This window comes from Cupressus sempervirens, chromosome 4, assembly GCF_028749045.1.
Source record: "Cupressus sempervirens isolate cs-2001-9-10 chromosome 4, ASM2874904v1, whole genome shotgun sequence".
NCBI lineage: Eukaryota > Viridiplantae > Streptophyta > Pinopsida > Cupressales > Cupressaceae > Cupressus > Cupressus sempervirens.
This window is the reverse complement of record NC_143121.1, coordinates 608579684-608604745: the sequence shown is the minus strand read 5'-3', so window position 1 is coordinate 608604745 and position 25062 is coordinate 608579684. Positions and strand designations below refer to the sequence as shown.

The window sequence follows — 25062 nt, the reverse complement described above, 5'->3', positions numbered from 1 at the left end:
TATACAACTATATTTAAAAATAAATAAATAATTCGTTAATAAACTTATCAAAAATAGAAAAATTAAAAGAATATGTTTCATGTTGCATCACGACATCGTGCTCAAGTACCTATTTTCATAAATCCCAAGTGACAAAAAATAACCCTAAGATGTATAAAAATAAGTGCCTCTAGAATGATTGCTCTCAACATTATCTATATATATATATATATGAAATGATGTGGTCAAACATGATGTTTAGGTTGGAAGCCAACTTCCAATCTAAACAACCAATCACCAACATTGGGGGACCATACAAGTAATGCCAACCTCCCTTATTAAAAAGTATTCAAATAAATGTTGATGAAGTTTTGAAAACGTTGAGTGGATGAGAAAAGGCCAGCTAAGTGAAAGTTACAAAGGGTCTACCCGGATTCGAACTAGGGTCAGCCTGATCTGCTGAAAAGTCTGAATGAGACATAGCCAGAGGCGGCAATGCTGCATAATGAGTATAACGGAAAGCTCTTAAGAACCAATGAAAAACTTCTGCTCCACCACCTTCTATTGTTAAATACTTTATTCGAACGGCTTCAAATCAGCTCTACCTACATAAACGCATTATTTCCTTTTCCCTTCAATGAATTTGGAATGAGAACTCTTCCTCAACAGACGCAGAGAACGCCATGAAAGAATTCTTCTCCTCTGAGTTGTTGACCAGTTGGATTAGGTATGCAAACATTTCAGTTATAACAACCATCCTTCCATTTTGATCGTGTTTCTCAAGCCACCTGCAGACTCTTGATAGAAGCTTATATATAGTGTGCTGAATGTTGCTGTAAATAAGTCACACTTCAAGAGAAGGAAAAGAATAAGAATAAGATAATTGTTGGAGAATAATGGGCAAAGCTGAGGTTCAATGGATTATATGTGTTGTTATAGTAGGCTTGTTGGGTTCCTCCCATTCATTGTTGTTGTCTAATGATTATTATGAGAAATCATGCCCATCTGCACTTTCCATTATCAGAACCCAAATGGATATAGCAGTTGCTAAAGAAGCTCGCATGGCTGCTTCCATACTACGTCTGAATTTTCATGACTGCTTCGTTCAGGTAATTAATGTTTAATACGTGATGTTTAAGAATGACATATTCGTTCTTATTCTCATATAAATTGATTGCAAGGAGCTTTTGTTTCACTATTGTTCATGATTAGTGAGTTGGGTTGATATATTTCAATGTTATGCAGGGATGTGATGCATCTCTATTGTTGGATGACACTCCAACATTTACTGGCGAAAAGACAGCCAATCCAAATAAAAATTCCATTAGAGGACTTGAGGTGATTGACGACATTAAAGAAAAACTTGAGAGTGCATGTCCCGGCATTGTTTCTTGTGCAGACATACTCGCTGTTACAGCTCGTGATGCTGTCATACTGGTATATCATTTCTTGAAAACCAATATATTTGTTATCCAATTTTATAATCATGTTATACTTCTATTAAAATAAAGTAATAAAGCTATAATTATATGGAACGGCTTAGACATCATATACTAAGGTTTAACTAAAAGTATTAAATAGTCAAAATTGACTTATATTTTTAAGCATAACTTTTCCATTACTGTTTGATGTTTAACGTTTGCCCTTAAAAATGTTAAATAATCAAAATTGACTTATTTTGAACTTAATTTTTCTATTAAAATGTGATGTTTAAAAATTATTCCCTTTGTGTTTGTAAACATTTATATGACGTTGTTGTTTGACCAGGATGGAGGTCCCTATTGGGATGTTCCTTTGGGAAGGAAAGATTCAAGGACTGCAAGTTTGGACGAAGCAAACAATAATATCCCTACTCCAAATTCAACTTTATACACCCTCCTCAAGAAGTTTTTATTGCAGGGTCTTTCTCCTACTGACATGGTCGCACTATCTGGTAATTATGAGCACTACACAACTTTTAGATATATAGATTAAATTAAATTATTGTGATTCTCTATAATATAAACTCTTATTTCTTTATCTTAACCTTTACTTTCTTGTTGTCAATATGTTTTTAAGAGTGATGTTATTGTACCACGAATCAGCACCCCCTTTCTACTCAACCTATAAAGCTATTAGAAAGAGAAACTGGATAACTATTTGATTGCTTGCCAACTAAGCCTTTAAATTCAGTACAACATGAAATGGTTTAGCTGATGATTTACTATATATTACTCTCATTTTCTCACTAGTGCTTTGGTTTCTCTATGGAAGGTGCACACACAATTGGACAAGCTAGATGCACAAGTTTCAGGGACAGGATATACAAGGGGATTGATTCAAACAGTGCATATCTTTCTGTATTGAAAGGTATATGTCCTCCAAGTGGTGGCGATAATAACTTGTCTCCATTGGATTATGTAAGCCCAGTGTTTTTCGACAACTCTTATTACAGGAATATAGTGAATGGGCAAGGGCTTCTCACCTCCGACCAAGAGCTGAACATGCATGGAAGCATAACATCTGAAATTGTAGCAAAGTATGTCGGGGACTCATTGGCATTTTGGCAGCAATTTTCAGATTCCATGGTGAAGATGGGAAATATTGTTAATCCTCTTACATTCATCACTGGTGAAGTCCGAAACAACTGTCGCTTTGTCAATGAATAATTAATTCGTACTTGAGAGATTGAATTCTTTAATCTATAAATAAGATCTATGTTGGAGCTTGAGTCCTTCCTTTTGTGATGGGTTTGGAATACAGTTGTTATATGTATCAGCACATAAGTATTTATGTATATGTAATGTATATGAACTCCCATATTTATAATTTTTTGTAATATAAAGTGTATACATGAAATGAATATGGGTGTAATCCATTTATTAGACATTAATAATCATGAAATTTAAATCATGAAATTTATTTCACTAATACATAGCTTACTAAATCAGATAAGGCAATGAAGAACTTCCCTGGTGGTATCCTTATTTTATATTTCTTTCTTCAAAACCAAAAATCTATGAGCTACTGTGTGAAATAAGCTAATGTGCATGATAACCCGAGCTAAGGTCGAAGGTATTCAATACAACAAATGACAAGAAAATTAGAGAGGTTTGATATCAAGATGTCATAGAGTAATGTTAGTTGTGCAATAACACTTGATATATAAAACTTGGGTATGAGAAGAAAACATGTGGTACAACTATACAACTATGATATAATCAAGAATGGATTTGGTTTGGTGCGTTTAAGAATTGTGGCTCATTACAAACCCACAGTAATTAGGAAACCCCATTTTAAATTTTCGCATTAAAGATTTCCTTCACCAAAAAAATTATAGATGGAAGCCGCTTTACATAAAAAAATTGTGAGGGTTGACTAACAAATACTCCATGACTCCCGAGCTCACAGCTCAGATAAGGATAGATACTCCAAGAGATAGAAATGCACCATCAAGTAGTCAATCAATAAGCTCGAAATTGCACTCATCTACGCTATGAATACTACTTTTTGGATACCTTGACTCAAATCAGTTTCTCCATACTCAAAATTTCCAACTTAATAAGACTAGAATTCATTTATTTATATATTACATATATGCAGACATACATTTTTAAATTTGCTTCTTATACAAATATTATATTTATTATTAATGCATGTTACATCAAAATGTAAATTATTGTCAAATTAAAGATAAAAATTAAGAAAAGTAAGAATTTTTTGTTCACTACATTTATTTATTTTATTGCCATCATGACACAAGAATGCGACAAAATTATTATTTCAAAAAAATGAAGAAACAAGTAAAATAACAATTCTAATGACTATCTCAAAATGCAGTTACAAAAGAATATGGGAAATGGATCCAATATGAAAAATTAGAATTTCATACGGAAAAATATCTAAAATGAAAATGCTAGTGAAAGCTGGAAAATCTGGTTAGAAAAGTGGACGCCTTCTTTCTTTTGGAAAATGTTAACTAAATAAACACTTTAGTTTCTGTCAGTTGATTAAAATCTAGATTCCTTTTAGGGCCTATTTGGTTGATGGAATAGGAATAGAAAATTTGGAATACGATTTTTATTTTCTATTTGGTTGATGGAATAGGAATGGAAAAATTTGGAATACGATTTTTGTATTCCCATTTTGCCTCTAAAATGAGCTTATACCCATTCCAAAAAATACCTGTTATTGGAATAGCCATTCCTATTTCCAATATTACATGCCTATTCTCCATTCCTATGCTCGTGGCCAAATGGGCCCTTATTTCAAAGATTGGGAGCCAAAATTGACTGCTGTTGTCTTTCAATGGCTACCACTTCCTGAGTGGTTCTCTCTAGATAGGCACGAGAAATAGAAGTTAGCTTTTCACTCTACAAAAAAAGTATCACGATCTTATCACATTTCCACTAGGGTATTGAAAGAACATTTCAAAAACACGGATCAAATTACAAACCAATTTGTTTGGATTAAACTATTTGAGGGATAGTCAAAATTTAAGGAGATCTTTCAAATTCCTTTATATTGTCTATCACAATATATGATATGATATGAATTTTTTTTTTTTTAAATAGCAAACTATGTTACACATTATGTTTATGTAAGAATCATGTCCTAATCAAAGATGTCACATCACATAAGAATGAAAAATGCGGAAAAGAAACCAATCACTACTAGAGTTGAAAGTTCAAGATCTCATTTGTTATCCATTAACTAATAAAATACATACAATTAGTTTATCAATGAGTTCAATATAACATTAAGGTGTTGATTAATATCGCATGAACATTACATCACATGAACTATGGTGTTGAATTACAATGTACACCCATCTTGTACATAAGGAAAAGTACATCTCAATCTTTTAGGATTACATTATCCAACTATCAAAGATTACATCAATTGAATATTGTCAAACATCATCACTAGATGAAAGTATAAGACCAAGAGAGAGATTAGAGGTTACTAGAAACTTGATAGATGTTCTTCAGTGTATCCAGTCTCTAAAGCCATTGAATGTCGTTCATCTTCTATCTAGGATTGAAGTGTAGCCTAGGTGCTTTTACCTCACCAACCATGGAGTGTTTAATCCCCTGGGATTCTTTCTGACATGAAGAATACTCCAACCCTAGCACAAGAAGCCTAGCTTCCTAGAACAAGATGGATTGGATGGATCTAGTGCACTTGTGAAACATACTACATATAACCATGTGCCTACTAGCCTAATCACAAAATGTGGCAAGGAAAAGAAAAGAACACTACACATCAACACATATATAGTGGAAGAGAAATAGGAACACATATATCCCCATGTACATGTCTTTTAAATAAAGCATATCTACACATATTCAAGATAAAATGAGCATAGTCACACGCATATGCTACTTGCTAGAAGATCATACTTAAATGCAATAAATAAAAATGGCTTGGCCAAGAACTGAAATTTGTTAGCAATATTGAGATAGAGAAAAAATGTAATAAATCCTATTCTCATAATTCTGACAGGTCAAGAGAAGAAAAACATAATGCATCCATCCCCACTCTCCCTATTGCCATATTACACCCTTCCATAAGGAATTAAATATCCACACTCAGATCATCAACACATAATAACCATCTATCTCTGAAGCTACTTGTTCATATACAACATAAGTAATTTAAGTACTAAGATGGCATTGAGAGAAAGAACAACAATTCGGAAAGAATGCCAACCATCAATTAAGAGTGTGTAGATTCATCCTAAGATGTTTCTTGTATTGTTGAACGAACTAGTTGATCTCTAATATGTAATTGAAAGTATATGCTCATTCAACCATCTACATAAATGTTATAATCTCTACATAAGAACCATATAATTATGTAAAACTATGTGGAAACATAATTTGTTAAGGAGGGACACCATGGTCACCATAAAAGCACACTCAAACACCATAATGTTACACAATTGTTCTCATATCTACTTGAGCACTGGGATTTTATTAAAATAGTAACTACTGTACTTTTCTCTCTACATATAGAAGATAAGCCATTGATAAAGTATGCATATTTGTACTGAGTTAAAACAACCAATTTTATTTAAAATACACTTAGTCATATTATAATCACAAAGGTTCCATGATGTAGTTTTTATCCATTATTACTCTTCATTTTAAGACTTCATCTTCAACATCTCTATTCCATTAGTATTACAAATAATGGAGGGTTTCATGTTTCCTACCATAATTTTGGTTCACTAGTTGTCAAACTCTATTAGCATGAGATGAAGAAGCTTTTAAGATTACTTTATTTGAGATTATAATAAATCTGAATTGCTAAACAACATTTTATGTCCTGGGTTCATTCCTTTGTCCATGGACATAATTTCTACATATTAACTAATTATCCAAACACCACAATAGTTATGGATGAAAAGAAACAACTAGTCACTACTAGAGTCTGATTACACACATATCATTATTGGAGAATAAATGGGAGAATTTAGCAAATATTCAATGATGTAGCAAGGTCTACGACAATGGCTTATCATAATTCATGATAGGTAGGTGTGTGTGTGTGTGTGTGTGTGTGTTTATATATATATATATATATATATATATATATATATATATATATATATATATATATATATATATATATATATATATATATAAACTGAGACACACAATTTTTTGGTGCAATTCAATTAGAGAAGTAATTAGTCACATGTATGGTGGCTAGAAAGAAATAGATTTGTGTCATAAACAATGTAAAAGTTTAAATGGAGTTACACCTTCCTTAGTGGTTCCTATTGTAACATTTGCTGCCAAAACCTAGTATATGGTGCAAGTAAAGTCAATGTACAAACCCTACAATGACAATTGTTGCCTATAATTGGGCAATGTTAAACTAAAAGATTAAAGAATAAGACAACTCCATTAGCTATTTTTGTTAGCATGAATGTTGATGATACTACTTTGGGGGAGTATTCTAAGCATTGGAGAGTATTGACATGTTACATTGATGACTATTTTTGTCATTGATGTCAAAATAGTATGGTTTCTGTAAAGACTAGCTTCATAGCAGACAAAGATCTCAATGGTACAGATACTAGTTTGATTTTCTGGTGATCCATAGTTATAGACATGTTCAGCACAGTGTCCTAATGACATGGTCAAATGCACATAGTCAAAGTCAAAGATGTGTGGAAGTTGTACCTAATTTATAGAGAGCATTTTAGAGTATTGAGAAATAAGTTCTTGATTTTTTTTGTTATCTTATATCTGAGATGTAGTAAGAAAATGTGTAGTCAGGTAGTGATAGAGAATAGTTTGTTGGTGATGTCAATGAGTGCACAAGCTCTAGTATTGCATGTGTGAAGTTTTGCATAGATTGTGAGCTGACATTGCTATTGTAATTGTAATTAATTAATCATCTTATTATAATTAATTGGGAAAGCCTTACAGCTGACTCAAGGAATTATTTTGAAGATATGGTATAAAGGAAAGATGTTTTCCTTGTTTGAAAGACATCGATTGAAGTGTGAAGTGTGAAAAGGATCATAGTGTTTGGTAAATGCGTATAAGCGATCCAAGGGATTATTGGATGCAATTTTTGTGATCTGGTTAGAAGATTAGAAGGAGCAGAGGTTCAGTTGAGAGGGCAAAAAAAGATGAAGGAAACTTACATTTCATTTCTATTATTCTACAAGGAATAATATAGAAATCAATTGGATAGTGAGTTCATTGGTCTTTCCTTAGATGTTTTTTGGGTAGTGGGTCCAACTATCTTCCACAACTCCTAATAGGGTTGGAATCTCCTAAAAGGGATTCAAAGTCTCCAAAAAGACACTCATATGTATTGAATGTACTCATAGACTCCTAATAGGGTCTATCCTCTAACAAAGAATATTTATATTAGTACATCATCTTGTGGGTACCATCCCCTTTCCCTAGTTACATATCTAGTATTATTGTGTATGAGTATCTTGTTGTGGTTTCAATTTATATTTTTCATATGGTTAAGTTTGCTTGAGGTTAATAATTTTGATAATAGTTGGATAGTTGATTCACCCCCCCAGTTATATTAGTGGACTATATATTCTAAAAATTGGTATTAGAGCATTAAGTCCTTGAAGGATAAGCTTAACAACTTTGGGAGATTGATGGAAAATATTTTCAGAAAGGATAGTCCTAGATTTGATGGGGCCAACTATGACAATTGGAAGGAGAAGATGAAGACTCATCTATTGTGCATGGGTTCAGATTATTGGATCTTGATAAGGAGTGGGAAGACGATTGTGAAAGAAGATAATCTTGAATAATGCACTGAAGCATGGATAGATCTATTCATGTGTAACATGAGAGCCAAAAAATATCTACTATCAACACTTCCAAAGAATGAATATGGTCAGGTAAAGTCACTTCAAACATCTTTGAAAAGTATTAAAACATAATTTTGAAGGTGATACACATGCAAAAAGAATGAGATTGCAAAATACATATGTGCATTTAAAGATGCTAAGATAATGGAAGATGAATATGTAAGAAGCTATATTGGTAGAATATAAGAAATTATTGTAGGAATTCAGTCTATTGGTGCAACCAAGAAAGATGATGAAGTAATATGGAAGATCTTGAAAATTTTGACGACACCATTCAAGAAAGTAGTAGATGATTTAGCTTGTAATGACCAACACTAAATATTTCACAAAGGAAATCTTGCTTGGAATATTAGAATCTATAGAAGTAGATCTGAGACAATTTGGGGATCTAGCTAGAGTGGAAACCACTTTTAGTTCCTTGAACATTTAACCTAATCTAACAAGGAGTGGAAGAACATGTGGATTATTTTCTGGTAGTAGTAGATCTGATGAAGACAAGAATATTGAGGAAGGAATAGCCTTTCTTGTGAGAAGAGAAAAATATGGTAAGAAAATCTTTAAATGTTGGACTTGTGATGAATTCGATCAGTATGCATCCAAATGTCGTAAAAGAGAGAAAATGTATATGGGAAAGTTTAAGCCTAAAAGAGATAGAAATTTTTGTATGCAAATGAAGATGAAGAATCTAATGAGAAATGTCAAAGTGAAAGTGATAATGAATTGGGATGTGTGGCTATCAAGTAATATGGTCTTGATAGAGAAATCAGCTAAGAAAGAACTCTAACTACCCAAGTAGAAAAGAAATCTAATCGGATAGTTGATTCACCCCCCAAGTTATATCAGTGGACTATAAATTCTAAAAATTGGTATTAGAGCATCAAGTCCTTGAAGGATAATCTTAATAACATTTGGAGATTGATAACAAATATATTCAAAAAGGATAGTCCTAGATTTGATGGGGTCAACTATGACAGTTGGAAGGAGAAGATGAAGACTCATATGTTGTGCATGGGTTTCGGTTATTGGATCTTGACAAAGAGTGGGAAGATGATTGTGAAAGAAGATAATCTTGAACAATGCACTAAAGCACGGATAGATCTATTCATGTGTAACATGAGAGCCAAAAAATCTCTACTATCAGCTCTTCCAAAGAATGAATATAGTCAGGTAAAGTCACTTCAAACATCTTTGGAAAGTATTAAAACATAATTTTGAAGGTGATACACATGCAAAAAGAATGAGATTGTAGAATTAGATATGTGCATTTCAAGATGCTAATATTATGGAAGATGAATCTATAAGAAGCTATATTGGTAGAATATAAGAAATTGTTGTAGGAATTTAGTCTATTGGTGGAACCAAGAAAGATTATGAAGTAATATGGAAGATCTTGAAAATTTTGACACCACCATTGAAGCAAGTAGCTTAGATGATTCAGCTTGTAATGACCTGCACTAAAGATTTCACAAAGGAAATATTGCGTGGAATATTAGAATCTATAAAAGTAGATCTGAGACAATATGGAGATCTAGCTAGAGTGGAAACCACTTTTAGTGTCCTAAACATTTGACCTAATCTAACAAGGGGTGGAAGAAAATGTGGAGATTTTGCTAGTAGTAGTAGATCTGATCAAGGCAAGAATATTGAGGAAGGAATAGACCTTCTTGTGAGAAGTGAAAAAGATGGTAAGAAAATCTTTAAATGTTGGACTTGTGATGAATTTAGTCAATATTCATCTAAATGTCCTAAAAGAAAGAAAAACTATATGGGAAAGTTTAAGCCTATAAGAGATAGAATTTTTTTGTATGCAAATGAAGATGAAGAATCTAATGAGAAATGTCAAAGTGAAAGTGATGATGAATTGGGATGTGTGGCTATAAAGGAAGATGGTCTTGATAGATAAACTAGAGAAGAAAGAGCTATAATTACCCAAGTAGAAAAGAAATTTGATTGGATAGTTGATTCACCCCCCAGTTATATTAGTGGACTATATATTTTAAAAATTGGTATTAGAGCATCAAGTCCTTGAAGGATAAGCTTAACAGCTTTGGGAGATTGATAGAAAATATTTTCAGAAAGGATAGTCCTAGATTTGATGGGGCCAACTATGATAGTTGGAAGGAGAAGATGAAGACTCATCTGTTGTGCATGGGTCTAAGTTATTGGATCTTGACAAAGAGTGGGAAGACAATTGTGAAAGAAGATAATCTTGAACAATGCATTGAAGCACAGATAGATCTATTCATTTGTAACATGAGAGCCAAAAAATCCCTACTATTAGCTCTTCCAAAGAATGAACATAGTTAGGTAAAGTCACTTCAAACATCTTTGGAAAGTATTAAAACATAATTTAGAAGGTGATACACATGCAAAAAGAATGAGATTGTAGAATTAGATATGTTTATTCAAGATGCTAAGATAATGGAAGATGAATCTGTAAGAAGCTATATTGGTAGAATATAGGAAATTTTTAGGGGAAAATAGGACCTCTCCTCAACCCAAATTCCCAACAGGAATGATCCAAATTGATTATCTACAAGGAAGTGATCAATGCACAAATGGATCATTCAATGGAGAATACGAAGAAAGGAGGAGATCTTATAATCTTGATATGGAAAGGTGAGTACTTGAAATATTGAATAAATAGAAGATAAATACTCACCTTAAAATAGGATTAATCTAGAAAATGTTGATTTTTGATGTCTGTGTATAGTTTCGGAGAATTTTGCAACCTATTTCGAATTGAAAATGTCAAGATAGAGAAAATCGAGAAAAATATTGTCCTTTTGAATGTAGGTCGACCTTGACCTAGATAGAGGAGCACAATCTTACCCTAGGCACAATTGTGCCCAAAACAGTTGACCTTGACTTACACTGGTCCAATGAAATTTCTGTTCACGGATCCCGCAAGTTCACTGAAAAGGGTATCCAAATTTGCACTTTAATTCATCATTCAAAGCCTATATCTACAAGAAAAATGGTTTTTTTTTAATGGGGGGTTTGCCTTGGTCAAACCCCAATTTGGAATCAACCCTAAAATATAATTGAAATTGCAATATAAATAAATAAAGCAAATGGAACAATTCACCTTGCTTATATTGAAATTCTTATGGAGGATTTGAATCCTTCAATCCACAAGTATGAATACTCCAAATGAATATAGGAATGTATGTAGGATGTATCAAATCAATGGCATTAGATCTTTAACACCAAACTTTAATGGATCTTTGCATAGAAAAAGGCTTGGATGAATGTGGATGGAGAAATCTTCAAGAAGAGGGCTCCATAGAGATTGAATCCTCCAATGCTAACAATGGACCTCCTTGATGAATTGGATGCTTGAACACTTCAGTACTTGAAATTATTGAATGCTCAATCATGAAAATGGATGCTCTCATGAAAAGTAGATAACACATTTTCTCATAGATAGTGGATAAAAAGTAGATGTCAAAATGAGGAAATAAGGATTCCTTATGTAGAGATCTAGGGCACAAAATTCTAGAGAAGGCTGACACAGGAGAATTGAATCCCAATTAACCTTAACACCTAGAAATGGACCTAGATTAAATTCAATTTAAGAGTGTACCATTCTGAAACCCAAAACAACCGACCTAGAAAAATGAAACTTTCTGAAGCCCAATATTTTGAAACTCCTAGAACTTGAAAATTGGACCTAGGGTCAGCGATGAGGTTGACCCTACCCTAGGTTAGGGTTAAGGTTTTCCTTGGCCTAGGTTATGGTCAAGGTTAGCCTTGACCTAAAAGGTTGTCTTTGACCCAAAATGTCAAAGTCCTCAATTTCATAGATCAAGTTGCCAAAAATAGGCTAGAAATAGAGAGAGAGAGAGAGAGAGAGAGAGAGAGAGAGAGAGAGAGAGAGAGAGAGAGAGAGAGAGAGAGAGAGAGAGAGAAGCAACATAGGGAGAAAACAACTAAATCCATGCAAAGACCTATTCAAGGCACTTGACATGATCTTAGACCACTTACTCATAGGGATAAACTCTCTTAACATGGAAGTGCTTCCATTTTAAGACAATACATTTAGCCCCCACTTTAGCAAGAGTATGGACTCATTGCAGACTCTTACTGAAATAGATCATAATGAAAAGATAATCTTATTAAAATCAAATGGACAAAAATATCCTCAAGCCCCCAAAGACTTAAGTCTTCATCAACCCCAAGATCACAATAAGAGAGACATCTCTATTAAAAGAGAAAATGAAAAATATTATGATTATCTTTCCCAATAAGAACTTATGCCCCATTGTGAAACACACTAGGAAACTACAAAACTAGAAAGATGAAATTGAACTACCTAGTGAATGTGGCTCTGACTAGTGAACCTATCAAGGATTTAATCTTAAGAATATTCTATTCTATAAGAGTAAAACCAAAAAGAAAAAAGAGGTTAATCTTAAGGACACCTTTTACCTTAAGGGATCAAAAAAATTTGGAACTAGAGGGATCAAGAGATCCTAAAATATAAATCCATGCTTTAAGGATTAGTCACTAATGCAAAAAGGGAGAAAATTTATGTTGAAAAATAATATATATGTATTTAAAAGTGTGTGTGTGTAATAAGTGAGAAGAGTGCATGCCCTCATGTTAAAGTCTTTGCTAACACTTAAACATCAAAAATGGCTTTAACAGAAATATAAACAACCCCATTAATTATGTTTCCACTATGAGATGCCTCCAGATGAAGACAAATCAAGGGAAATACTACATAAAAATACATAGAACACAAAAGAAATCTATCTATTGTGGGATCAGTATGATCATAAGATAAAAACATATATGAAATTATTGCAAATTAATTGACATCATTCCTCAAAGAAAGTAGAAATACAATCACAAAGGATGAAAAAGAATATTTTTGGACCATGACTTAGAAACTAAAAAGAATTAGTGCTACCAAGTTGTGAGTGCAAAAAAATTACACAAGGAAACATGTACAAACAATAGCACAAGTACAACATAACATGGAAAAACATATGGAAGAATAGAGATACATATAGAGGAATAGTACATCTTTAATTCTTTTATCACCTTGTATCAATAGAGAAACAAAGATTGTATAAAAGGATTTAACAACATTTAGAAAATACATCACAGGAGAAGCATAGTACAATAGAAAAACACACGAAAGGATACCATGAATGATTATCCAATCAAGCATGCCACCTACTCTTCCCATCTTGTTCTTTATTATTTATAAAAGGTGGGTAACTTGCAAGAGGGACTATATCCAACCTAGTAGGAATAATAGCAAGTTCCAAATAAGGATCTGAACTTGAGAATCACAATGTTCAATACTAGGTGTAATTGTCAATCGTGAGGAAAGCATATGAGGTAAATCAATGTCAATATCAATAGTTTCATATTCATCATTAACATCATCAATATCATTAAGAGTATATTCTTCATCTAGATTAATAAAAATAGGATCTAAGATATGAATAGAATCATTGGAATCATGCATCTTGACATCATTATTAGCAACAAATTCTTCTAACACATCATGCATAGTTGTATCCAAAGAAGGCAAAGATTTTTTAAGAATAGAATTATGAGCTTTAGCTTGAGCACAATGATTCTTATGACATTCAATAGCAGATCAATTACATTTTTTCTTGCTTGAAATGTGTTGAGAACTAGGAGGAACAATTATTGAATCCTTGATAGGTTCTATGGGAGGATTAATAGGATTATTAGTAGACTGACAAACAATAAGATGAGCTTGATTAATAGTTTTAGAAGCCATAGATAAAGGAGGTCTGGAAGGTGTAGGAAAAATACCATGTTAAGATCCATAGGAGGTAAACATAACTCAATAATCTTATGATGCTAATAGGCTTGAGATGAATAGAAAATATGATCAGCATGAGAAGGACATGAATTAGGTAATGAAGGCTAAAAGAAGTCAACTGTAGCACAATCCCTGGGCGTAGAAGTATGATATAAACTATGATTAACCATCTTCACTTCATCATCATAAACAAACGTAAGACATTTATGAATAGGTGAAGAAACAACATGCATGGAATTTAAACATGGAAAACCAAGCTTAACTTGAAGCTAATCAAAAGTAGAAATGACAAAAAACGTAGTGTTCACAATTTTTCCACAAAGTTCAACTAGTAAATCAATAGAACCAAATGATGGATAAAGGAAACCATTAAAATTTTGAATCCACACATCTGATGTATCATAAAAATCACACTCCAATCCTTTCATAAAAATATATTATTTTTTAATAACATTGACTAAGGAGGTAGGATCAACAAGACAACAACAAGTTGGAATCTAAGAAATCTTAGCATAAATATAAAGGGGACCATCAAGAACTTTAATAGTCTCATAATCATCAAAGATAATGAAAAGTGTCGAGGTCATTTTTTCTTTATTTTTTTTTGAGGTTTAGGTTGAGGCTTCAATTTAGGCTTAGGTTTCAGTTGAGGTTGAGGTGAAACTTGAGATTGAAGCTGAGGTTGAGGTGGAGATACAGATTGAAGCACATGCTCCACTTGATTAACAACATCACTAAGATCATCTATATTCGAATCATACATAATATCCATATAAGATGGCTGAGAAATAGTATTAGTATCATGTGCAGGTAAAGGATTCTTATAAAGTTGAAGATTTTGATTAGGAGGAGAAACAAATTTATTCCCACTACCATAAAAAGTATCAATAGATAAAGCATTAGAATCAATTAAGTCTTGAACCTTATGTTTTAAAGAATAAAATTTCTTGTTATCATGACCATTCTAGCAATGATATTAACAAAAATCTTTATGATCAAAAGATTTGGATGTCATTGTAGTAGGTAAAAGAGGTCAAATAGAAGGTAAAATAATCAAATTAGCAATTAATAACCAATTCATAATAGAATGTAAATATTTAGAAAGAGAAGTAAACATATAATTTAATCAAAAAGCTTTGGATGTAGAAGTGACATTGTAAGATGCAACAATAACTTGATCGGCAACTATGTTTGCTTTTTTGTTTATCTTGTCATAGTTGTTGAAATTTTGAAATTTATTTGGATTAGGAGCTACATCACTTTTGTCAATAGGAACCAAAGCCATTGGAGTGGTTCTCTCAAATTGACTCACTTGTAATTGACAATGATGAAACACTGCACAAAGTTGTTGAAAAGAGGTAAATTTAGTAAGCAGAATCTTATCTCTAATACCACTTTGCAAATTTTAAATAAGCATACATTGAATATCAATATTAGGAATAGGATCATAGGAAATTTGAGTACACAAATGCTTAAATCTACTAATAAATTCAGCCAATTTTTTCTGAGAACTATGTTTATAATGCATTAAATTAGTCAAAGACACTTGTGGTCAATGTTGTTTTGAAATTGTTGAATAAAAGCATTGACAAGTTGAGGAAATTAATTAATAGAATAAGGTGTCAAGGAACAAAACCATTGTAAATACTTGTCATAAAAAGTTCAAGAAAACAACTTGGCTAAAATCTTATGATCATGAGCATAATCACTATAAAGGATTGAAATGTTTTAACATGATGCATAGGGTCTCCCTTACCATTGTAATTCTCAAGATGAGGCATATCATCTTCCTGAGGAATAAGAGTATGCATGATATCTTGAGAAAAAGGATTTCTCATGTTACAAGTAGGAATAATAAACTTGTTTTGATTTAAGGTAGCAATTTTTTATTGTAAAGGTGACATAGTTTGGGCCAAACTAATAATTTTTGAATAATTAGAAGGGATAGGCAAGCTAGCAACATTAGAAATAATAGGTAAAGTGTATGAAGCTATAAGAATAGAAGATACAACTATAGGAAAACTAGGAACTACAATTAATAGAGGATTGGAATAAGTAAAAGGAACATTATGATAATAATTTTGTGATACAGAAAGGCACACAAGAGGAACACTCTTAGAGGGAACCGTCACAGTCACCAAAGGAGTATAGGTAGGAACACTAGGTAAAGGAACAAAAAGGTTCTACACTAGTGACAAAAGGAAACAACCATAAATCTTGAGCTTCTTGATCTAAAGGTTTAACATTGGAATGCACAAGGTGAGTAATACCACACAAGAGATTAATACCTTGATCACTATCATGAAGAACTTTCTTAAGAGCCTCTATAGCTTGAATATAATATTTATTATGATTTTCTTGAATAAACCAATTAGCCATTTTATCAAGTTCAATTGAAAGATTTTGGAATTGTTTAGGAGGAACTCTTGAATCATCATCCTCATCATGAGATGAGTGAGAAGAGTTTGGCTCCATAAGAGGATTAGAATCAAGAATAATCAAACTCTCATTCGGGATCCTAAGGAAAGGAGAAGAAGACTCAAGCTTAAAGCTACCCATAAGTCTATGACTTCATCTAACCCAAAGATTAGAAGTGGGACTATAAGTAATAAAGCTCATACACCAATGCAATGCAAATGAACTAAACTAAGAAAACATAAAGCATAAATATTTTTGTATTTTGGAGTTTTAAATTGCAAGAGCATAAACAAAATCTAGTCTTAATGCAATGAAAGAACTAAAAAATATGAGATGAAATGTAACACCACCAAAATGAAATAGGGCATCTAATTCCAAAAAAGAAAAGAGGGTAAGTGTGTTGGGCTAACCAAAATGAATAGGGGAAAAATAGGACCTATCCTCAACCCGATTTCCCAATAGGATTGATCCAAATTCATTAGCCACAAGGACGTGATCAATGCACCAATGAATCATGCAATAGAGAATACGAAGAAAGGAGGAGATCATATAATCTTGGTATGGAAAAGTAAGTACTTGCAATCTTGAACAAATAGAAGACAAATACTCACCTTAAAATAGGATAAATCTAGAAAATGCTGATTTTTGATGTCCGTGTATAGTTTTAGAGAATTTTGTAACCTGTTTTGGACTAGAAATGTTGAGATGGAGAAAAACCCAAAAAAAATTTTGTCATTTGGAATGTAAGTCAACCTTGACCCAGACAAAGGGACACACTCTTACACTGGGGCATAATTGTGCCCCAAAAAGTTGACCTTGACTTTCTCTTCTTTGAAAAAAAAAATTCTTGTGGATCCCGCAAGTTTGACTAAAAAGGTATCCAAATTTTCACTTTAATTTGTCGTTCCACACATTTATCTGCAAGAAAAAGGGCTTTGTTGTTTGGATGGTGGGTTTACCTTGGTAAAACCCTAGCTTGGAATCAACCTTGAAATATAATTGAAATTGCAATATAAATAAAAAAAGCAAAAGAAACAATTCAACATGCTTAAATTGAAATCCTTGTGGAGGATTTGAATCCTTGAATCCACTTGTATAGATGCTCCAAATGAATGTAGGAATGTACGTAGGATGTCTCAAATCAATGGAATTATATCTTCAACACCAATTTTGAATGGATATTTGCATAGAAAAAGGCTTGGATGAATGTAGATGGAGAAATCTTCAACAAGAGGGCTCCATAGAGATTAAATCCTTCAATGGCTAATAATGGACCTCCTTGATGAATTGGATTCTTCAACACTTGAACACTTGAAATGTCTAAAATGCTTGAATACTTCATCATGAAAATGGATTCTCTCATTAAAAGTACATAATAACTTTTCTTATAGATAGTGGATAGAAAGTAGATGTCAAAATGAGGGAATAAGGCTTCCTTATATAGATATCTAGGGCACAAACTTCTAGAGAAGGTTGACATGGTAGAATTAAATCCTAATTAACCTTAATCCCTAGAAAGGGACCTATATTAAATGCAAGTTAAGAGTGTACCATTGCAAAACCCAAAACAACCAACCTAGAAGCTAGGAAATCAAACTTTTCCAAGTCCAATATCTGAAACTCTCGGAACTTAAAAATTGGACCTAGGGTTAGGGAAAAGGTCAACCCTTTCCTAGGTTAGGGTTAAGGTCTTCCTTGACCTAGGTCAGGGCCAAGGTTGACCTTGACCTAGAAATTCAAAGTTCCCAGTTTCATGGAGGAAGTTGTCAGAAATAGGCTAGAGAGAGAGAGAGAGAGAGAGAGAGAGAGAGAGAGAGAGAGAGAGAGAGAGAGAGAGAGAGAGAGAGAGAGAGAGAGATGCATAAGAGGGGGAAAGTAGCCAAATCTATGCAAAGACCTATTTAATGTGCTTGACATAATGCCAAACTAATTACTCAGAGTGATAAACACTCTTAACATAGAAGTGCTCTCATTTTAAGATGATACAAGTATTTCAAAATAATTAGGAGCAAATGTTATATTAAGAGAGACGATGAGATTGGTGAGTTTGATCCAAGAAGTGATGAAGGTATGTTTCTTGGTTATTCATTGAAAAAAAGGCATATGTAGATGTTTTAACTATAGAAGTAATACAATAGTTGAATGCACAAATTTAAGGATTCATGAAAAATTTGGAACTAAAGAAAAGATGGTAGATTATGATTTAGATGAAGAAGAAGATAATTCTAGAATTGTTAAATAGAATGGTAAAGTTTTCTTTGAGACTAACAATGATTTGCAGAATGATGTGCTAACTATTGAGAAAATAGGAGAGAAGATATCTAAACCTAGAGATGAGATAAGAGTTGAGACTCTAGCTCCTTCCCCTAACAGGATTTTGATTAAGAGTCACCCTCTTAAGCAGATAATTGGAAGAAAAGAGAAAGATGTGATGACAAGAAAAAGATTAAATGAGGAGATATGTTTGATATTTCATGTTGAACCTAAAAGCATATATGAAGAATGTAAAGATGATCAATGGATTCAAGCAATGAAGGAAGAATTAGATCAGATTTTAAAGAATGACACATGTGAACTAGTTCCTATAACTAAAGACAAGAATGTGATAGGAACCAGATGGGTATTTAGAAACAAGATGAATGAGCAAGGAAACATCATGAGGAACAAGGATAGACTTGTATCTAAGGGATGTTCATAGCAAGAATACATAGAGTATGAGGAGACTTATGCACCTATAGCTAGAATTGAAATAGTAAGGATGTTCTTGGCTTATGCAGAAAATAAGAAGTTCAAGGCTTATCAAATGGATGTTAAATCAACCTTCCTAAATGGAGAGCTTGAAGAAGAGGTATATATTATGCAGCCTAAATTTTTTCCTTTATCAGATGACAAAGACATGGTATACAGACTAAATAAAACTCTATATGGTATGAAAAAATAACCTAGAACCTAGTATGCAAGGTTGGATAGTTATTTGGTAAAGCTTGGATTTAATAAAGGTACGACATATAGTAACTTGTATTTGAAAGAAGTTGAAAATGGTTTTCTGATAATAGTAATATTTTGTGATGACATCAATTTTGGAGGTAATGATGAAGAAAGTGATAAATTTGCTGAAAAAATGAAGAATGAGTTTGAAATGAGCATGATAGGAGAAATGAAGTTCATCCTAGGATTGTAGATTGTGAAGAACAGTGATGGAATTTTCATTTCACAAGATAAGTACTTGAAACACTTGTTAAAAATGCTTGGTTTAGAAAGTTGTAAACCTTAACTAGTCACAAGTTATCTAGCAAAGATGAGACACTTGTAGTAGAGTAGAAGAAGTATAGATCCATGATTGGAGGTTTGCATTATTTTACTCACACCAGACTAGATATAGAAAATGCAGTTGGGATTGTAGCTAGATTTCAAGTTGATCCTAAGGAGTATCATTTTGTAGCAATAAAGAGAATATTTAGATATTTGAAAGGAACATCTTACTATCGAATTTGGTATGATAGATCAAGTTATTTAACTCTATGTGCATATACTAAAGTGGATTATGTAGGCACTATGGATGATAGAAAGAGCACCAGTGGTGGAGCATTATTTCTTAGATGAAGATTGGTTTCTTGGCTAAGAAAGAAACAAGATTGCATTTCTTAGAGTATAACTAAAGCAGAGTATATTGTAGCAACAAATAACTATAATTAAGTTATGTGGATGAACTAGATGCTAAAGGATATAAAAATTGATTTTGAAGAACCTGTTATCATTTACTATGATAACACAAGTACAATGGGTATGTCTAAGAATCTTGTATTATATTCTAAAACTAAGCATATATTTATCAAGTATCATGTGTTGAGAGAGAAAGAACCAGAAAAGGATATTAGATTGGAGTATGTGAAAAGTAAAGATCAGATTGTATATATCTTTACAAAGCCTTTTCTGAAAGATATATTTGATTACTTGAGAGGTATGCTTGTGGTTATGCACCTATTGACTTCTAAGAATATGGTACAAAAAGTGCATCAGTCTAGTGTTATAAAGAACTATTGTTAGAATGGACTAAATGCTGATGCTTCTTGTATGGGGGAGTATTTGTGATGAGCAAAGTTATCGAGGACTCTTGGTATTTGGTTTTGAATAGTGTCTTTGGACACTTGAGTTGCTTGAAGACTTGGAGCAACATATTAGCAACTGGTATCTTTTAACACTAAGGCCTTTGACATTGATGTCAATGGGGGTGAGAATATGCATGAAAATAATCTCCTAAGAAATAGGGGAGAAGAACTATATGAATGAGGGAGAGATATCTCTTTAGGGAGATTTAGAAATATTCATGTATGAAGCAAGAATATGCACCTGACATATTGTAATTTTTTTAGTGTGAAGTAAATAACTATTGTAAAAAAAGAAAGAGTATGCACCTATTGTGCTGAAGACATTTTAGCATGTGGGCAACTGATGCTGGTTAGCAGCATTAGCAAAACACTATTTGGTATTCTTGGAACTCAAATGGTATTTTATCTATGTTGCCATCAATTCCAAAGGGGATATTGTTAGCATGAATACTGATGATACTACTTTGGGGGAGTATCCTAAGCATTGGAGAGTATTGACATGTTGCATTCATGATTGTGTTTGTCATCGATGTCAACATAGTATGGATTATGTAAAGACTAGCTAAGTAGAAGATAGAGAGCTTAATGGTACAAAAAATGGTTTGATTATCTAGTGATGTGCAGTTATGGACATATTCTGCATATTGTCTTAATGATGTGGTCAAGTGCACTAAGTCTAAGTTGAAGACATACCAAGTTGTACCTAATTTATAGAGAGCAGTTCAGAGACAGGGTATTGGGAAAGTAGTTCCTAGTGTTTGTTCATTATCTTACATCTAAGATGCATTAAGAAGATGTGTAGTCAGGTAGTGAAAGAGGATAGTCTGTTGGTGATGTCAGCGAGTGTGCAAGCCCTAATATCACACATGTGAAGTTTTATGTAGACTATGAGCTGATAGTGCTATTATAATTATAATTAATTAATTATCTTATTATAACTAATTGGGAATGCCTCAAAGCCAACTCAAGGAATTATTTTGAAAATATGATATAAAGGAGATATGTTTTCCTTGTTTGTAAGACATCTATTGAAGTGTGAAGTGTGAAAATGAGAAGAGTGTTTGGTAAATGCATATAAGCAATCCAAGGGATTATTTGATGCAAGTCTTGTGGTCTAGTTACAAGATTAGAAGGAGCAAAGGTCTAGTTGATAGGAAAAAAGAAGAGGAAGGAAGTACATTTCATTTTTATTTTTCTACAAGGAATAATACAAAGATCATTTGGATACTGGGTTCATTGGTCTAGCCCTTGAGGTTGTTTGGGTATTGGGTCTAGTTGTCTTCCATAACTCCTAACAGTGTTGGCACAACTCTTAATAACCAAGGAAGGGAACTTGTATTTATGCGGTCTCCATTGCATTTGATTCAATGAAATCTTTTAATGCATGATTGGATTGATGAATGTTAGTAAAAATTTTGGCAATTTGTTCTCTATCACACCTTTCATCTTAAAATTTTGCATAGTGTCTCTATTACATTCTTTCCAATATGCATAGCATCAAACAAATGCACAATTGGGAGATCCTTGTAGTATGGTAACCTACTAAATTGAGTAGGATAACTTTTAATTTCTAGGAAGTTGGTTATTGATTCCTTGATGCCCTTCATGAGCATCAATTACAACATTAGTAAATATAAGACAATATCAAATTACAAATTTTAAGCTTCGGACAACAAATTGGACATTACCTCGACGATTTAGTTGATCATATTTCAACTTCCATAGATGAGGTGTCATTCTTCAGGGCCATGACGGTGTCTCTTCTTTCCCATTGAAATGATGTTTTTTGGAAATTCGATACCTATGATTATTGTGGAGAAAGTTCCTAAACTCATCAAACACCTACTTTTCTAAACTTCTCGAATGAGTAGATTTCATCTTTGGACCACAAAATACACATGAAAATTTTCCCTTTGTCTAAAGACCTCAAATATCATGTACAATTGGATCATGTACAATTATCATGTGCAACTTAAGCATATGACTGTAATGTGTAAGCACTATAACAGACCAAAAATATGTGATCTTAAAAATATAAAATACCACAAAAATGAGTTAGCCCAGGGGTGTTATGTATTGTCCATGCAAGCATTGCATGGAATTGAAATTGTCGATGTCTTATCAATCTAGAGATGTCATACATAGTGACACCATTCCATAACTTCAACTACTCATCAATTAGGGGCTCAATATACACATTCATATCTTTAATTGGTACTTACCTAGTAATTGAATGAACATAGACATTACATAATTATTATGATCATTTTCATGCACTATTTATAAATTAATTTAGATAACTATAAAATGAAAAAATACCTGGCACAATCATTGACAACATTATGTGCTCCCTCTTTATGGACATCCAAGGAGGAATGTTATTGTTAATAACAAAAATAGGCCACACTGAGTAAATAGATATCATATCTCCATATGGATTGACACTGTCCACTGCCAATGAAAGCTCCAGATTATGAGGTTCTTCTTTAAAGTGTGACCATGTTTCTTCTATCTCTTTAAATACAGAACCATCAGTAGGCATCCACATAATGTTATCTTGACTTTTATTACATGAATGGTAATCCATAAATTGTGCCAAGCCAGCACATTTGAATAATCTTTGAAAATGTGGAATAATGGAAATGTACTGAAGAACCTTGTAAGGCACATTTTTTGTTATTTGATCTAACCGATATCTACTAATATGAAAATCAAGGCATTCTATTGCAAATTCATGTTGTTTATGATATAGAATGTGATCATTGGGACATGCATGTATTGTCTAATACTTCATTCCAACCTAATTCATAATGGTAGATAATTCTCGATACGAATGAAGAAATTTTTTTGATGGTGGTAACAAAAACTCACTTATTAACCTACAACAACAAATATGCATTGTTAAAATAATGAATACTAATTGTATGCTAACATTGAAAATGAAAAAAATTGCATACCTTAGTAAATGTGACATGGCTACATTGGATATACCATTCATAACCTTTAAGTTCACTAACAACACTATAGTTGAGAGTAGAGTTGTTTGGGAGCCTTCGTATAAGGGCTCGTGTGCCTTCTCAAGTAAAGGTATATCAAGACCATCTTCATCATCGTTATCAAATTCTCTAGTACAATCATTGTGAGTCTCTTTATCACCTAGGCCAATACCATCTTCTTCAATCATGTCCTCTAGCACATTATCATCTTCTTCCATGCGAGTGTTATCCTCAACTTAGATATTCACATCTCCTTGTTCCTCCAGTAGGAAATCCATATTTAGCAATGGATAAAAATCGTGGTCCCCTTCAATGTGACCATGTTGCCTACAATGACTTTGGGCTATTGTGATTAGAATTCTTTGATTCTTTAAGCCATTACAATTTTTGCAAGGACAATAACATTTATCAAGTTATCTTCAAAATTGAGACCACAATGTAGTCATTGTCTCATTATTTTTTTTTGGGTTCATATTTTTAGGTGTGGTCTTTCTTCACACGAAAATATATCTACAAATAAATTGGACATGTTGTAGTTAATGTTTATATCTACACATATGGAAATTGTTGATTAATGTTTTCAAATGTAACTAAAATGATCCTATGATTTCTAGAAGGCCTAGATGTTTACAAAATGTGGACTTATAGATAAAGTATCTTAATTATTTGCAAAATGCCTCAAAGAGATGTCACAAGGTGAAAGTTACTTAGGTGCTATCAACAACATGCCTTGAATAATCCTAATAGCAATGACTAATGTGATTAATGCATCAACTAATGAAGATGACTAAAAGATCAAAACATATTAATGTACAACAATGTTTTTCTCGAGGAAATATATGCTCTTCAATAAGATATAAAAGGAAATATGAATTAGATATGATCTTTGTGTGCTCCAGGTAGATGGATAGTACCTTTTGAAAATTGTTCAATAGGGGCATCATATTTTTATCAATTTATTAAGAGGTATGTACGGTTTGAGACTGGAGTAAGAGACAGTTATCATTGTTGCTAAAGATTATTATCCCAAGGACTATAGACTAAGCATAATCAGGCATTTCATTGTCTATGGTTTTACCAATCCTAAGAGGCTAGCTAGGAATAGGAACTACTCTATGAACATTTTTTGGATAGGCTTTTGGAATGAGACAATTCAATATGCTTGGCATTTACATACAACAATCTATTGTGATACTTTCAGCAACTACATTCTCTTGTTTACACCAAACATTTTTCAGAGCTTATGATCAAATTGTTAGGACAATCCACCATCATTGCTGATGAGTCCAAAGTTCTCTTGAACTGGATGCTTCCTTAACCATTTGCATTTGCCACAAATTTATATGTGCAAAAGTTTTTACATAAACAAGATTTAATTTTACCAATCGTCTGAATTTCTAGAAAAGTGCTAAT

General features: G+C 32.7%; 1 protein-coding gene across 1 annotated transcript; it reads left to right on the top strand.

The window, feature by feature from the left end:
* Positions 1-820: 820 nt before the first annotated feature.
* LOC149562704 (peroxidase 4-like) lies at positions 821-2683 on the top strand. Its single transcript, XM_089823914.1, has 4 exons — positions 821-1088; positions 1225-1416; positions 1747-1912; positions 2233-2683. Exons 1-4 carry the CDS (start codon positions 876-878, stop codon positions 2625-2627), a joined length of 966 nt encoding a protein of 321 aa, XP_089680040.1. The 5' UTR covers positions 821-875; the 3' UTR covers positions 2628-2683.
* Positions 2684-25062: the final 22379 nt, after the last annotated feature.

Bases quoted from the DNA above. Each gene is read 5' to 3' on its own strand.
- LOC149562704 (XM_089823914.1), top strand. From the start codon at position 876: ATGGGCAAAGCTGAGGTTCAATGGATTATATGTGTTGTTATAGTAGGC. The intron at 1,089-1,224 runs GTAATTAATGTT...AATGTTATGCAG, and splicing joins TTCATGACTGCTTCGTTCAG to GGATGTGATGCATCTCTATT. The intron at 1,913-2,232 runs GTAATTATGAGC...TCTCTATGGAAG, and splicing joins TGACATGGTCGCACTATCTG to GTGCACACACAATTGGACAA.